The sequence below is a fragment of the Haemaphysalis longicornis genome, unplaced genomic scaffold, assembly GCF_048455015.1.
Source record: "Haemaphysalis longicornis isolate Haplotype H1 unplaced genomic scaffold, Haemaphysalis longicornis Haplotype H1 scaffold_12, whole genome shotgun sequence".
Taxonomy (NCBI): domain Eukaryota; kingdom Metazoa; phylum Arthropoda; class Arachnida; order Ixodida; family Ixodidae; genus Haemaphysalis; species Haemaphysalis longicornis.
In genome coordinates this window covers 34,976,508-34,991,538 of record NW_027526225.1, presented here as the reverse complement: position 1 = coordinate 34,991,538, position 15,031 = coordinate 34,976,508, and the positions used below count along the sequence as shown (strand labels likewise).

General features: G+C 49.5%; 1 protein-coding gene across 1 annotated transcript in view; it reads right to left on the bottom strand.

The window, feature by feature from the left end:
* The window catches only part of LOC144161553 (receptor-type tyrosine-protein phosphatase mu-like), a 60,798-nt gene that overhangs the window by 31,769 nt on the left and 13,998 nt on the right, over positions 1 to 15,031 (bottom strand). The window contains exon 2 of the mRNA XM_077692206.1: positions 5,153 to 5,311. Within this exon, the coding sequence (XP_077548332.1) occupies positions 5,153 to 5,219 (67 nt within the window). The 5' untranslated portion in view covers positions 5,220 to 5,311. The remainder of the gene's footprint in view (positions 1 to 5,152; positions 5,312 to 15,031) is intronic.

Below are 15,031 nucleotides of genomic sequence, written 5' to 3'. Positions count from 1 at the left end.
TGCAGAAAGGCATGCAGCTACCTCACACTGTCCCAATCGCCCAGAGATAATCTTTTATGCTTGTTCTGTAGTTTTGTCTCTTTTAGATCTGCTTTTTTTCGAAGGTGAACTTGTAGTGACTATCCAACTCACTACATTATTTCTACTGCTGCTCGTTGCGGAGGGGATTACTGCTGTGGACGAATTAAAGAGCGTCTACCCAAAAATGTCCCATCTCATGCTCCGCGCGTCCAATTTCCGTTTAATTTTGTAACAGCATAAGCTGTTATAACATTCCGCAATGTAGCACACGGAACGATGGCCGGGGGTAAGGCGGTACGATGGATTATTTCACCTGCACAAAAACTGTAGCCGAACCGGTATTTTTTTTTTCATTTCGACACACTGTTATATATACAAATATGTATATATATAAACAGTAAAAGCTCGTTAATTCGGATTTCTAAGGACCGGAAAAAATGTCCGAATTAACCGAATGTCCGTATTATCGAATGGTCGAAATAAACACAATAAATGCAAGTTTTTTTTCTACATACCTTTATTTTACGAAGTAATCGCGTATGCTTGTCTGCTTTCGAGCAGAAATTCGCGCGAACACAATTTTTCTGAGCCCTTCAAGGTGCTCATCAACGAGAACAAAGCCAAAAAAATTGCCCCCACCTCCCCGAAGGGAATCGTGACGAAGTGCGAATGCATTTCTTGCGCCGAGAGTACACGGCGTAGTAATTCTGCCATCGCCTTGAGAGGCGCAGTACTGGCGAGGGGGAGCTGTCAGGCGAGGGGAGAGGCGCGCGCCGAGGGTGAGTGCAAACCTAACGGGGGGAGGGCTGCGGATCCCGAACTCCGCGCTCGGGAGGCCGAAGGGAGACGTAAGCGGCGCATCGCCTGCGGTGATGAAGGCCGGCAGCGAGACGCCGAACGAAAGCGTGCGAAGCGAGCCGAGGTCCCCGAAGGCGTTCTGGCCCGGGAGCGCGCGGCGCGTGAGCGTGTGCGGGCCCTCGAATTCGATCGGCCGGACGCGCGCTTCAAGCGAGACTTCCTGGACCGCAGCTTCGGCAACAGCTGCGCCGTGTGCGACCGGCTGTGGTTCGATAACAACCTAAGCTGCATTTCCGGAGTGAGGAACGAGACCAACAGGTTGAACGCGTTGCGGGTTCTTTGGAACGAGTTCGGAAGACGGTCGGGCGAACACCGATGCGAGGACATGAATGCGCAAGACCCGCGGTTGGCTCCCTTCGGTGCGTTCCGGGTGTGTGCCTCGTGCCGAGAGTCCCTGCTGGCCGGACGGGTCCCGCCGTTGAGCAAGAGTCACGGCTACGCCTACCCGCCTCGTCCCGCTCACCTTCCCGATCTGAACTCGGTCGAAGAGCGCCTCATCTCGCCTCGCCTCCCCTTCATGGCCATCAGGCATTCGCACTTATTCCTGGCCAATCTCCCACGTGGGTATGTGCCATGTCAGCGGCCAGGCAGCGCGCGCCCATCTCCCCCCGTTGCTAAAGAAGACAAAAGCGCGCGCACCCGCAGCTGTTGCTATGCGGACGGCGGAAAGTTCGCGGTCGCTTATAAAGTGCATTCGCACTTAAAAATGGCACCGATGGCACCGCCAAACCTACACGCGAAGAAAAGACGTTCAACCAGTCTCAAGTCAAGCCAAGTCAATAATTGATGTCCATGGCGATGCTGCGTTTGAGCTTCACTTTTGTTCCGAATTGTTCTTTTTCATTTTTGAGCCTCGCCAGCGGCCTGAAAGTCGCCGAATTATCCGATTTGCGGTCAAATCTGTTCGAAATAACAAGCGCCGTGTCTCATAGAGTGATGCGTATATTTACAGGGACCAGATGACGTGTCCGAATTAACCAATTTTTCGAAATAACGAGAGTCGAATTAACGCGACGCGAATTAACGAATTAACGAATTAACTGCCGGCATTTCTTTCTGTATTTCGTAACGAGCCCCTCATTTCCAAACCCTATTATCGTGCGAAAGCTTAGCGAGTGCCTCGGTTCTGGCAGCCTTGATGCCAAGGTAGCATAAGAGGGCTCCCCGCCAGTTACCCGCCAATGACAGGCTGTAGACGTTCGCATCATGCCCCGGGGGTTGAAAAGAAGGTCCCCTTCTCCCCGTGTAGTCTAAGTGGCGCTGGCTACCACCCTCAAGCGTCAGATACAGTTGTAGTAAATATAAATACCCCAGAAAGTGAAGGAGACCACAGTCGCCCAGATAGCCGAATTGATAAGGCATTCGAGATTTAATCAAAAGGCGTGGGTTCGGTCCCCACTCTGGGCGCGTGTTTTTCTTTCTTTCTTTCTCCCATAATAATTAAAATAAATAATGTAACATCACTAACAGTAAAAAATGGTTCAACCATTCCCCTATGCCTTCTTTGGCATTGTAGACTGCCGGCATTTCTTTCTGTATTTCCTAACGAGCACCTCATTTCCAAACCCTATTATCGTGCGAAAGCTTAGCGAGGGCCTCGGTTCTGGCAGCCTTGATGCCAAGGTAGCATAAGAGGGCTCCCCGCCAGTTACCCGCCAATGACAGGCTGTAGACGTTCGCATCATGCCCCGGGGGTTGAAAAGAAGGTCCCCTTCTCCCCGTGTAGGCTAAGTGGCGCTGGCTACCACCCTCAAGCGTCAGATACAGTTGTAGTAAATATAAATACCCCAGAAAGTGAAGGAGACCACAGGCGCCCAGATAGCCGAATTGATAAGGCATTCGAGATTTAATCAATAGGCGTGGGTTCGGTCCCCACTCTGGGCGCGTGTTTTTCTTTCTTTCTTTCTCCCATAATAATTAAAATAAATAATGTAACATCACTAACGGTAAAAAATAGTTCAACCATTCCCCTATGCCTTCTTTGGCATTGTAGACTGCCGGCATTTCTTTCTGTATTTCCTAACGAGCACCTCATTTCCAAACCCTATTATCGTGCGAAAGCTTATTGAGGGCCTCGGTTCTGGCAGCCTTGATGCCAAGGTAGCATAAGAGGGCTCCCCGCCAGTTACCCGCCAATGACAGGCTGTAGACGTTCGCATCATGCCCCGGGGGTTGAAAAGAAGGTCCCCTTCTCCCCGTGTAGTCTAAGTGGCGCTGGCTACCACCCTCAAGCGTCAGATACAGTTGTAGTATATATAATTACCCCAGAAAGTGAAGGAGAACACAGTCGCCCGGATAGCCGAATTGGTAAGGCATTCGAGATCTAATCGAAAGGCGTGGGTTCGGTCCCCACTCTGGGCGCGTGTTTTTCTTTCTTTCTCCCATAATAATTAAAATAAATAATGTAACATCACTAGCGGTAAAAAATAGTTCAACCATTCCCCTATGCCTTCTTTGGCGTTGTAGACTGCCGGCATTTCTTTCTGTATTTCCTAACGCGTCCCTCATTTCCAAACCCTATTATCGTGCGAAAGCTTAGCGAGGGCCTCGGTTCTGGCAGCCTTGATGCCAAGGTAGCATAAGAGGGCTCCCCGCCAGTTACCCGCCAATGACAGGCTGTAGACGTTCGCATCATGCCCCGGGGGTTGAAAAGAAGGTCCCCTTCTCCTCGTGTAGTCTAAGTGGCGCTGGCTACCACCCTCAAGCGTCAGATACAGTTGTAGTAAATATAAATACCCCAGAAAGTGAAGGAGAACACAGTCGCCCAGATAGCCGAATTGGTAAGGCATTCGAGATCTAATCGAAAGGCGTGCGTTCGGTCCCCACTCTGGGCGCGTGTTTTTCTTTCTTTCTTTCTCCCATAATAATTAAAATAAATAATGTAACATCACTAACGGTAAAAAATAGTTCAACCATTCCCCTATGCCTTCTTTGGCGTTGTAGACTGCCGGCATTTCTTTCTGTATATATATATATATATATATATATATATATATATATATATATATATATATATATATATATATACCCCGAAAAAACGCCGGATTTTTTCTCGACATATATTTTCGCTTATTTATAAATGTATCAAAAAGAAACGTGGCAAACACACGTCATTCGGCCCTAATAAATATTTCGGAAAAAGCCGAATAGCACTGGCAATGATGACTGCAACCTTGATATGTATCTTTACCGAGTCCCTTGTCCCGTATCTTTCTGTTCTGCTACATGCATTACGAGGCACTGGCTCCAGCAGTTCGGATAAGCCAATTGCTAACCCCGACCTCCTACCACGGTCTACGTGGCGGCCGCTGGGAAAGAAGACGCTCTACGTCTCCCGCGGTAGTCGAGGGGCGGCGCTAGTTGACCGGCCTCCTAGTACTTGTAAATATAAACCCCTGCACTAAAGTCGAGAGAGAAGCCGCTACGGGATAGCGTAATGGCGAACGCACCGCACCGGTTATGCGGAGATGTGGGTTCGAGACCCGCTCCCGGAAAAAATGCCGGATTTTTTCTCGACGTATATTTTCGCTTATTTATAAATGGATTAAAAAGAAACGTGGCAAACACACGTCATTCGGCCCTATTAAAAATTTCGGAAAAAGCCGAATAGCACTGGCAATGAAGACTGCAACCTTGATATGTATCTTTACCGACTCCCTCGTCCCGTATCTTTCTGTTATGCTATATATATAGTCAGAAAAGATAAAAACTCACACAGAGCGCGAAAAAAAAATCAGGTTAGTAGAGACAAAGACAAACATGAAAGACGTAGAAAATAGAAATACGTTTTCTGACGTTTCAGGGAGAGGACTCCATTTTTTCAGAGTAAAAAGGGAGTCCTGTCCCTGAAACGTCCGTAAACTTATTTCTATTTTCTACGTCTAGCATGTTTGGCTGTGATTCTACTAACCATATATATATATAATTATATATATATATATATATATATATATATATATATATATATATATATTTATATATATATATTTGTCTATATATAGTAAAAGAGACCGGTATTCTCGTAGGTCAAGGAGGGACATTGTCAAGTGCCGTGTCTTGTCTTCAGTCCGCTCCTTTCTCGCTGTTTAAAACTGTTTCGAGATCAAGTACGAACGAGCACAACCACTCCAGGGTATTACATACTTACTGAAAAATTCCGCCCATGCGCATTTTTTACGCTCATAGACACTTCGCGATTTCTTCCCGCAGGTCATATTGAACCGATCGGTAGCTTCTCAGCGGATTGTTTTTTCTGGAGTGGGAAACGACTCACTTTCGTTGCAGAACGGACCGTGGAACCCCGTGCCGCAGGAGCAGCCGTACGGGTCAGGGAGGCACATCAGAATTCCCCTGCAAGACCGCAAGTTTCCGTCCGGGTTTGTGTTTGAACACCGATGTTGGCATTCCCTGCCAAAATAATTGTCTCCGCAGGCTGAAATGAAGGAAAAAACAAGAATACCACAGGTTAAGATCCTCCTCTCCCCGAGGTGCTTCAATTGCGCTAATGGTTTCTCTTAACCGGCATATGTATTAACCATTTTTCTTCACCATGACGTGATATGTCATCGATGCACCGGGGGCTCATACGATAAACTTCTACCGCTTTGCTGAAATATATCCCCACGCGCATGTTACAGCGAAATTTTCAGAACCATGTTCTGAACCCCGACCCCTATCTCACACCAGTGCGAGCACGTCAGCCATGGCATTCATACGTGCTGTTTAAGCCGGTACTTCGCTGGTACAAACTGTTCAATTTTTTCCCTACCCCTTCTAACAATCAAACAGCTTGACTGGTAGAAGATTCCTCTCTGCTGATCTCATTCACGCAGTAATTTGATTTCGTGTTCATACTATTAAGTGTTCCACGCTTATCTCCGTAACTCCTACTTGTTGCTGTATACAAATTTTCGGCATGCCGCATTTCTTTCTTCAGCTTTTTTCCAGTTGCTGTTGTTTCAAAATGTTGCATATGAATAGTTTACCTCTCCTGCTTGGGCCTCTCTAAAGGAGAATTAGTAAATAAATGAAAAAATAAACATTTCGCCTATTACGTTGGCATTACATTTCCGAGATACGAATTTCATAGAGCAGCACGGCCGTCCGCAACTGCCGTTCGTAGCCTCCCGTCACAACAGTATACCTGTTCCGAGAAAGTGTATATTTTGTTTATCTATGGACGACGGATCGTACAGTCCTATCAGTCGATAGACGTGGAGGGGAAAATGGAGGGGAAGGCCCATATTTCTGTGGAGGTGCGCAACTTCCATTGGTTGACGCTAGTGCGTCTCGCCAGGCAATGCCGAAGAATATCGTCTGTGAACGCTTCTCTCGGCGAGACGTCTCTGCTATGTGTAAAGAAAAACCAAAAAACCCGCCCGCATCTTCCCACGGGGTGAACTCGAGTAAATGCGTCGCAGAGTGGTGGGGGTATCGCGTGAATGTTGCGCAATTGGGTATGGTTTGGGAATGCTTAATTGTTATATCGTCTTTATTATTCTTATTTATTGAATGAAGGAGAAGCGAAGGCAAGGAGTGTAAAGTTAAAGTCTGTCTTTATTGCTTGGTGCCGTCGTTGTATTGGACGGAGAGCATGACTGCTTTGGGGTCGCTAAAGTGCACTGTCAAGGGGTCTTTGAGGAGCGGTCGTGCGATTGCGTAACTGGTGAAGACGTTGCTTCCATCGCATCTACTCGAGTCAAGCCAAGCGTCAAGTCAAGCGAAAGCCACGCAAAGACGCCCTTGACTGAATTACGAACACGCGCTCCGCCGCTTAAATACACACCGCCCGCGTTCGAGGGAGAGGCGTACTGGGGAAAGACGCGCATGCGCACACTTCCGTACACACGCGCGCGAACTTTCCCCGCACCCACCACGCCGCTATCACGTGTACACGCCCTGCCGCCGTTACTGTGGAGCGCGACGCAGCGCACGGGTAGCTACGACGCATGCGCGCACAGACACTCCCCCCGCACCGCCGCAGCTGTTGTTGAGAGCGACGGAGCACACGGGGTACACGCGCTCCTCCCGCACCGCCGCACCTGTTGTTGAGAGCGAGTAGGGTACGGGGGAGAGACGCTCACCTGCGCCTCGACGCGACGCGCATGCGCAGTGAGCATGTGGACGGCGCCGACGCCTAAGCGCGACATCGTGCGACTAAGAAATGCTCCGCATATAAAAAAGAATTGACTGGAGTGACTCCCGGTGGAAACGTCGTTCACTCCAGGCCTAAATGGAACAGTTCGACGTAGCATTAACCGTGAACCAGTTCTCGTTGATGGATAATACTGGAGTCAAGGACGAAGAACCGACTCATCGAGAACATTTAGCGATAGGGAATTTCTGTGAGCACATCTCGATGAAGGATGGCCGGTACGAGGTTGCCCCACCATGAAGAAATGACATCGACCTTTGTGATGGCCTTCAAGCTGCGAGAAAAGACTTGACCATCTAAGTGACCTTACGGTATAAGAGTAGACGTGAAGCAGGCCAAAAAGAAACGTTCGAGGAAGATTGGTAAAGGAGGAGGAAAAAAAACACCCGCGAAAAGAAGAATACTCACTGATCCAATCCAGTTCAATCCGCGCATGCGACATGTCAATTTTCGCTTCTTTAGTTTTTGGTGGTTTTCAAGCGTATCTATTAGGCTTGCTCCTGATGCCTAGCTTGCTGGCGTATACGGCAGTGACTCTTGGCAAGTCACCGGCCGGTTAGGGACGCCGTGCGAGGTGCTGACGCGGCCCTGGAGCCAGCGCTGCATCATCGTCGGTGATTAGGCCATGCGTCTACTGGCACCCCCTGCTCTATAGCTAGGCGTGCAGCAGTTGATTTGGTAACACCAGCGCTACGCTGGTTATGCATCGACGCTGCAACGTGATAGCATGGTCACTGAGATGGCTGCACCAAATCCGATCGAGAAATTGCCAATGGCCGCAACGGGTAATGGTGGTACGGCGGACAGTAAGTGGCGAGAATGTGATCAGTCGGCTTACTTCGCTTGAGGACAAAGCTGCCCGTAAGCGTGACCGCCAACAAGCAGGCAAGTCCTTGCGCCCAGCTGGTCTCAGCTGTACAATGTGGCGACAAAACCACGGGATTGTTTCAATGTCACGACACAGCCAAAACCGGGTCCTTCAAGCGGCCCGTGAATTCAAGGTGTCGTCATTCTCCGCCCCACCAACACCACCTCCGAGTGGGTGCGTTCACCAGAAGATGTTGAACACCTCTTTGGTGTGAAGGAGGTCCCTTTGTCTGCTCGAACTGCAGTGACGGTACAAGCGTACCTGATAAAACTACATGCCTTCGCAGACATGTAGTTTTCGGCGTCAATCCAGACGAATCACGAGGAACCCTAGTTGCTGCGCAGAAAATCTCGTCTCACCAGGGTTTGAAATTCCGATACTTGGGTGGCGGCCGAGCTTGCCTGGTCACCGTTCTGTGCCCATCTCCATCAGCTCCAATCACATGTATATTACGGCTGCATCCTGCGATTTCGCCTGTATAAATCAGGCGTGGTCTATTGCTACAGGTTTTCCGGTGCGGTAATATACGTATCTCACGCCCGTAGCCTGAACAAGACTACGAGAAATTGCATGAAGCTAATAAATATAAACCGGCATCTTCAGACAGCACGACCACGATGTACGTCCAAATAGTACAGAATTAAGCGCAAGGCCAATAAACCCATCGCAAAACCCGTGACTGCAGATCGCGATAGCATGACGTGTCCGCCAGGAATGGTCCTGACGTCTAACCTAAGCGCGGTTTTGACGCCCACTGAAGGGACGACTTTTGATTCCTTAAGAGTGGGGGATAACCACAAGGTCACTCATAAGGAAACACGCAAGAGGGAAATGAAATGCCGGAATTGTTATGCTTCCCCGCATCAGCCAGCACTGCAAGATTCTGGGAAGAGGGCAAAAGTGGAAAAGCGTCTCAGTACGGTTCAGGAAAAAATCCAACGTCTTCGCCAGCGAATGACCAAGTCACCAGCTCTTCTGAGCGGTGAGTTGCCGTTGATAGTGGGTCTTCTTTTCCTGCTACGCCTGCCTCACTTACGTTATTAGCATGCGCCAATGCAACAGTGATTGAACTACTACAATAGGTGGGGCAGCCACTTCAACCCTTGTCATTGGTTTTGCTGGCACACCACACTTCGATGCTGTGATTCCGATGGAGCACAAGTGTATGATTTAGAGGAACTACAGAGCACTCGCAAACAACGCCTTGAAGTTTCTCTAAGTACGTAGTTGTTTTGGCCACTGGCGCCTGAATAAAAGGACACTTGTTCGTGTTCGGGACATAGAACAATTGGCCCTACTGTTCTTGGCCTTACAAGTGTACCATGTCCGTGCAAGGCGCCCAAACAGCTACCTCGACACGAACTGTAAAATATCAATACGAATTATCCAGACAAGTTGTTAATCCAGTGGCTGGCCTCTTGACTTCAACATCAAAAGTGGGGCGATTGTCCACAACGAAAAAGAACGAAAACAGGAGCGACAAAATTGGAAATAATACTCCGGAAACATACGAAGAACTCAAGAAATGGAATAATGATAAAAGCCACTGCCTTCACCCCTCCCCCCTTCCCAAGGGACACCTATTGAAACTTTCGGGTACTATGAGACTGTCACGGAGTAGGCAAGCAGAAAACTAGCCTAAGTCACGAGGAAGAAGACCACGTGCTGTTCCGGCTATCATAGATTCTCTACACAACAGTGAGCGGGCACCAATGAAGAGGCCATGGAATGCAACATGTCACCCAGAGAAAAGGCTCGCGAGCATGGAATACTTCCCTGCCTTTTCCCAGCTTTTCTGTTTTAAAATTCCTTCGTTGCAATCCCACGTAACTGACGCGTCGACGATGGCCACCCTGTCGTGTGCCTGGAGAACCAAGTCTGGCTTGAGGCATTCTCCTCTAGCAGCGTCGCTTCCGGGTTCTTATCAAAGACGATCCTCACCACTTGTCGGGAAATGAAAGTGTGTCGTTCTTGGCGGACTAAGCTTAATGATTCACACTATTGTGGTATACGAAAAGCCGCGCCAGGCCTCTCCCTCCACAGCGGCGACAAAAGCCTGTGGCTAGATCGTTGGAATTTTTATTAAAAATAGTCTTTGTCGGTGCCAGGCTGGTTTGCAATCTCAATGCCCTAATGCGGTCGGCGCCTTTCAAAAACTTAAAATAATGTTGCAGCCACAACTTCTCCCCTGCTATTGGACATGAGCGAAAATGTCTGTGTATATTCGTCGTTCATGCTCTTCCACCATTTGGCTGCTCCCCTTTTCAGGGCGCCGTCGACCATCTTCGCATACGTTAATCCTTCGGGAACATCGAAGAGACCGCAATCCGCTTGTGGCAAGCGCCAAAAATCTCGTCGAAGAGGAAATTGACGGCCAGCTCGGATAACCGTAGTAGGCGACCTAGGGGTTTCCACTGCGCTGGCGGTGCTGACATATTAAGCTGGAGTCCCCAAAGGCACCCCTTTTGTGCTGAAAGCCTGATGTAGCTACTTTGGAAACTCTGTGGTAAATGCATGACTTTCCTAATCTTCATACCAAAGGTGTTGCCTAGACGTCGGCATTTCTTGTCGACTTGAATGGTGTTCGTTGAATAGTAGAGGAGAGCTGGGAGCACGAGCTGACGGATACTGTGTAGTCTCTGGAAGGGCTTGAGGGACGCCTTCTCGATCAGTTGAAGCAATTTAGTTGCCTTGGCGGAGTCACCATTGGGTGTTTTATTGGTGCCCCGCACGGGGCACCTTGAGTAATCTTGGGGACCGTATTGGCGACACCGCGGAACCCAAGCCCCCCAACATAAGCTGTAACCTACCGTGATGAGGTGTGTTTAAGGTGAAGGGTAGAAACATCAAACGGTGGCCGTCGGAGCCCAGGTCAACCTCCGGCGGTTGGGCTCCCTGTCTGTCTACCCGGAAGGGTGTTCCGGGACCTCTCTCGGTATCAGGGTAACCGGAGCGAAGAATGTGCCCCCGTCCCCTGCTTCTATACTAGAGCTTATTGTATTTTCAAACACCCCCAACCGTGGTCAGTCCCTGAAAAGGGGCCGCACCGAAGTTTATTTTCCTTCTTTGCAATCCATTTTACTCCCAAACCCCGATAGTTTCTCGCGCTTTTTGATCATGGAATCTCTACAGGCGGCTCAGGCGCGGCTCCCGATGGTGCCGCCAGCTCCTGTCGGGCACGCAGTAGCTTCCACAGTGCCCGAGAAGGATCGACACAAAAGACGCGCATGGAGCTAAATGAGTATGACCAGGAAAGAGGCGACGAAAAGACAAGTCAAGACAACTGGATGGAGGTAGTTAGCAAGTCGAAGAGAAAGAAGAACAAGAACGGACGTCTGGGAGACCAAACACAGCTTCATCCCACTACAAATACAACCCAGGAAGCAAAAGCAGACAAGCCTCGCGTCTCCCCGAAGCCGCCACCGCTACCAAAATATGACTTTAAGATGGTTATCACACCCACGGAGCGTCTTGGCTTCCGAAAATACCAAGCGGCAACCATCTCCAACATCATACTCCACGCTGCTCAACTCTCATGGAAGCAAGCAAGCATCAAGATAAGAATCAACTGCGACCAAAACATCGCGACCGTGAGCACACCTCACGAATTCGCAGCAAGCAAGCTTGACAGAATCACCCACCTCACCATCCATGGCACGTGTTTCAAAATCAATCATTACGGCCTCTTCCCCAGGATTCAAGTAAAGGTCTCTTGCACGACATACCGATCGAGTACACCCCCAATAAATTCTCGAATATTTATGATGCCCGGATACGAATTCGCGGCGTGTCAACGACTTGGACAATCGGGCTCGGTGGTGATTACCATCCTAGGACAGAGAGTCCCCTTCTATGTCAACTACAAAGGAGTATAAATTTGTAGTTATCTGTACAAAAAAAACCTTTCCGTACTGCTTCAAGTGCTTCAAGCAAGGTCACCGCTCCGACGTGCGCCCCACGCCAGACGTCATAGCATGCGAACGCGGCGGTGCCCGGGACCCACTACCTGAAAACCTGTGCAACCCCAAATGTGAGCTGTGCCAGGGGGACCACCTCACCGCCAGCAAGGAATGCAGAATGCGGTTCGGGAGCCGTATCTTCTCCGATAGAAGAAATGGGAACACGACCACCCCTCCACTCCGACGGAGTCCGCCCATCGGTCCCGCAGTGCCACCCGGGGTAACAGTGGGCCAGCCAGGCGCTCAAGTCCCGATCAACCGTCCGTCCCCAGGGAACCGTTCGCGGTCCCGGTCAAAGTCCCGGCAACACGGGGAGAGGCAAGGGGGGCAGGACAACGACACTGACGGGAACAAGGTGAGCTGGGCACCCGTTCTCTCTCCCACTGCTCATCCGTCCAGTCCACAGTACAGCGAATGTGATAAACTACAACAACAAATAAGGACACTCAGGGCAGAAATTCAATCACTCAAATCCCTCATGACACAACAACTCAAGAAAACATCCGCGCCAACCCCACAAACACAACCCGGTACGCCCCCTGAAGATGCCTTAGAAGAGCCCATCACGACACCTCTGACACAACCCGCTATAGAAAAAAAAAACGAAGGCTGGAACAGGCGTAACCTATGCAGGACGAAAGCACCGTAAGTTATATAACAAAGAAGAAGTCCAAAGCGGTCTCGAGCAGCTCAGTACTCTCCTCCAGGGCCAGCTAAATACCATCTCCGCTCAGCTAGGGCAACTTGGGAGTCAAGTAGCGCAGCTGTCGGGACAAATGCAGAGCACCCAAACCAGAATCAAGCGCCTAGAACTTCAGCACGCGACAAGCACCGGCCGTCACTCAAGAAGGGTCAAACCGTACCTCCGCCCAGGACAGACAGACACGACGGTCGAAAGCTACATCACCAATAATGAAGACTAACTCCATACAGAGTCCGCAATCTCCGCTACTAGTCTGGCAGTGGAATTGCCGAAGCTTTAGAATTAAGAAGGGTGACTTACAACAATATATTGCTAATCAATGTCATCCCCCCGATGTAATAGCTCTGCAAGAAACGGCCCAGCCCGCAAAAATTCTCGGCTACGCAAGACACATCACTAATAATGGAAGGAATGTCTGAACCCTAATTAGGAAAGATATCACGGCTGTTCAGCGCCCCTTGACAACAAACACTCAACATAATATTCTAACCGAACTAGTTCCTCAGAAGACGAAAAGAAGTAATAGCATTTTTATCCTCAACATCTATTGCCGGCCGAAAAACAAAGCCCCTGGACTGGCGGATATCATTCGACAGACAAAAAGAATAGCGGGCTCTAATCCCTTTGTCATCGCAGGGGACCTAAACGCCGCACACCTAGCCTGGGGCTACATGTATCAAACCAAACGAGGAAGAGAGCTCTCCAACATTATCGACGAAGACAGCCTCACCCTCATCACAGACCCATGAACGCCACCTGGAATCGGCACTCGCTCGACGAGAGATACCTGTCCGGATCTTACCTTAACATGAAACATCTTCAGCGTTAACTGGAGGAATTGTGAAGAAAGGTTAGGAAGTAATCACATGATCATCGAGACTAAAGTGTATGGCCCGTCATACAGACGGCAATTAGGAAAACCGAAACTTACGAACTGAGAGGATATAAGAAAAAAAGAAGTCAAGACCCCACCACCACAATAGAATACATAAACGCATGGACCCAAGACCTCTGCAACTATATTTCACAAAAGACAAAGAAAATTCAAATTTCCAATCAAACACCGGCAGTGGACGATCACTTGCTTCACTTCTAGGCAGCCCGGCGCAGCTTACTGCGGAGATGGAGGAAGCAGAGACACAACAGAAAGCTCCGCTTACGAATCGCCAAACTCAACACAGAAGCAGCCCAGCATGTGGCGCAGCTTTGCCGCCAAAACTGGTTACATATATGTGACACCCTAAACGGAAGACTCAGCACTTCGAAGTTATGGCAAAATTATTAGATATCTGATAGACCCTACCAAGAGAAAGCTAGAATCTAGCGAGACAATGCAGAGTGTAATACACCAGTACCAAGGATCTGGAGAGGACCTCATGAGTGCCCTCAAGAACAGGTATTTCCAGGACACACCCAAGGAAGTTTTACCGACATACAGTGGACCACCGAATACCACCCTTGATCAGCCAATAACACCAGTTGAGGTGAGGGCGGCCCTGGCAAAGATCCGCCGGAACACGTCTCCTGGCATAGACAAAAAAACTAACAAAGCCCTGAGAAACCTGGACGACGCTTCCATCGTTTCTCTGTCCACCTACATGAACGATTGCCGGATGAGCAGCATTTTCCCGAGTTCATGGAAGGAGGCGGAAGTGAGATTCCTACCCAAACCGGGCAAGACGCTATGCGTAGACAACTTCCGCCCGATTTCCCTCATCTCCTGCATCGGGAAGGTCATGGAACACGTTGTTCTATACAGGTTGCAAAGGCACTCAGGAACTACAGACCAAATGCCCCACGCCATGTTCGGATTTCGCCCGCAGCTATCCACGCAAGACATCCTACTTCAACTGAAAGCCGACATCTTCGAAGCAGCCAGTACGACCACGCCGAAGGCCATCCTCACATTAGACCTCAAGGGGGCCTTCGAAAATGTGGCTCACAGCGCCATTATGAAGAACCTCAACGACCTCGGCTGCGGCGAAAGAATGTACGAATACGTCCGTTGTTTTCTCACAGACTGCAAAGCAATCATCAAAAAGGGAGACCTACAATCTGACGTTGTATCGTGCGGAAGTAGGGGTAGGCCGCAAGGCGTGGTTCTGTCCCCAATACTGTTCAACATCGCCTTGATCATCCTCCCGAAAGAACTGAACAAAATTCCGGACATCAAGCACGGCATTTACACCGACGATATAACGATTTGGGTGGGTAAGGGATCACTGGGGATCATGCAGGACCGCCTCCAACAGGCCGCAGACGCTGTCCATGCGTATGCAAAGCAATGCGGCCTCACCTGCGCGCCTCAGAAATCGGAGCTTCTCTTGGTTCAAAAACGCCACCGGGATCCCACCACGGATATTCACGTCATGTTGGATGGCATCATGATTTCCCCAAATCGAAACATCAAGATTTTGGGAATGACCTACCAGGGAAATTGTAAAATGCGCAACTAATACAGAAATTGG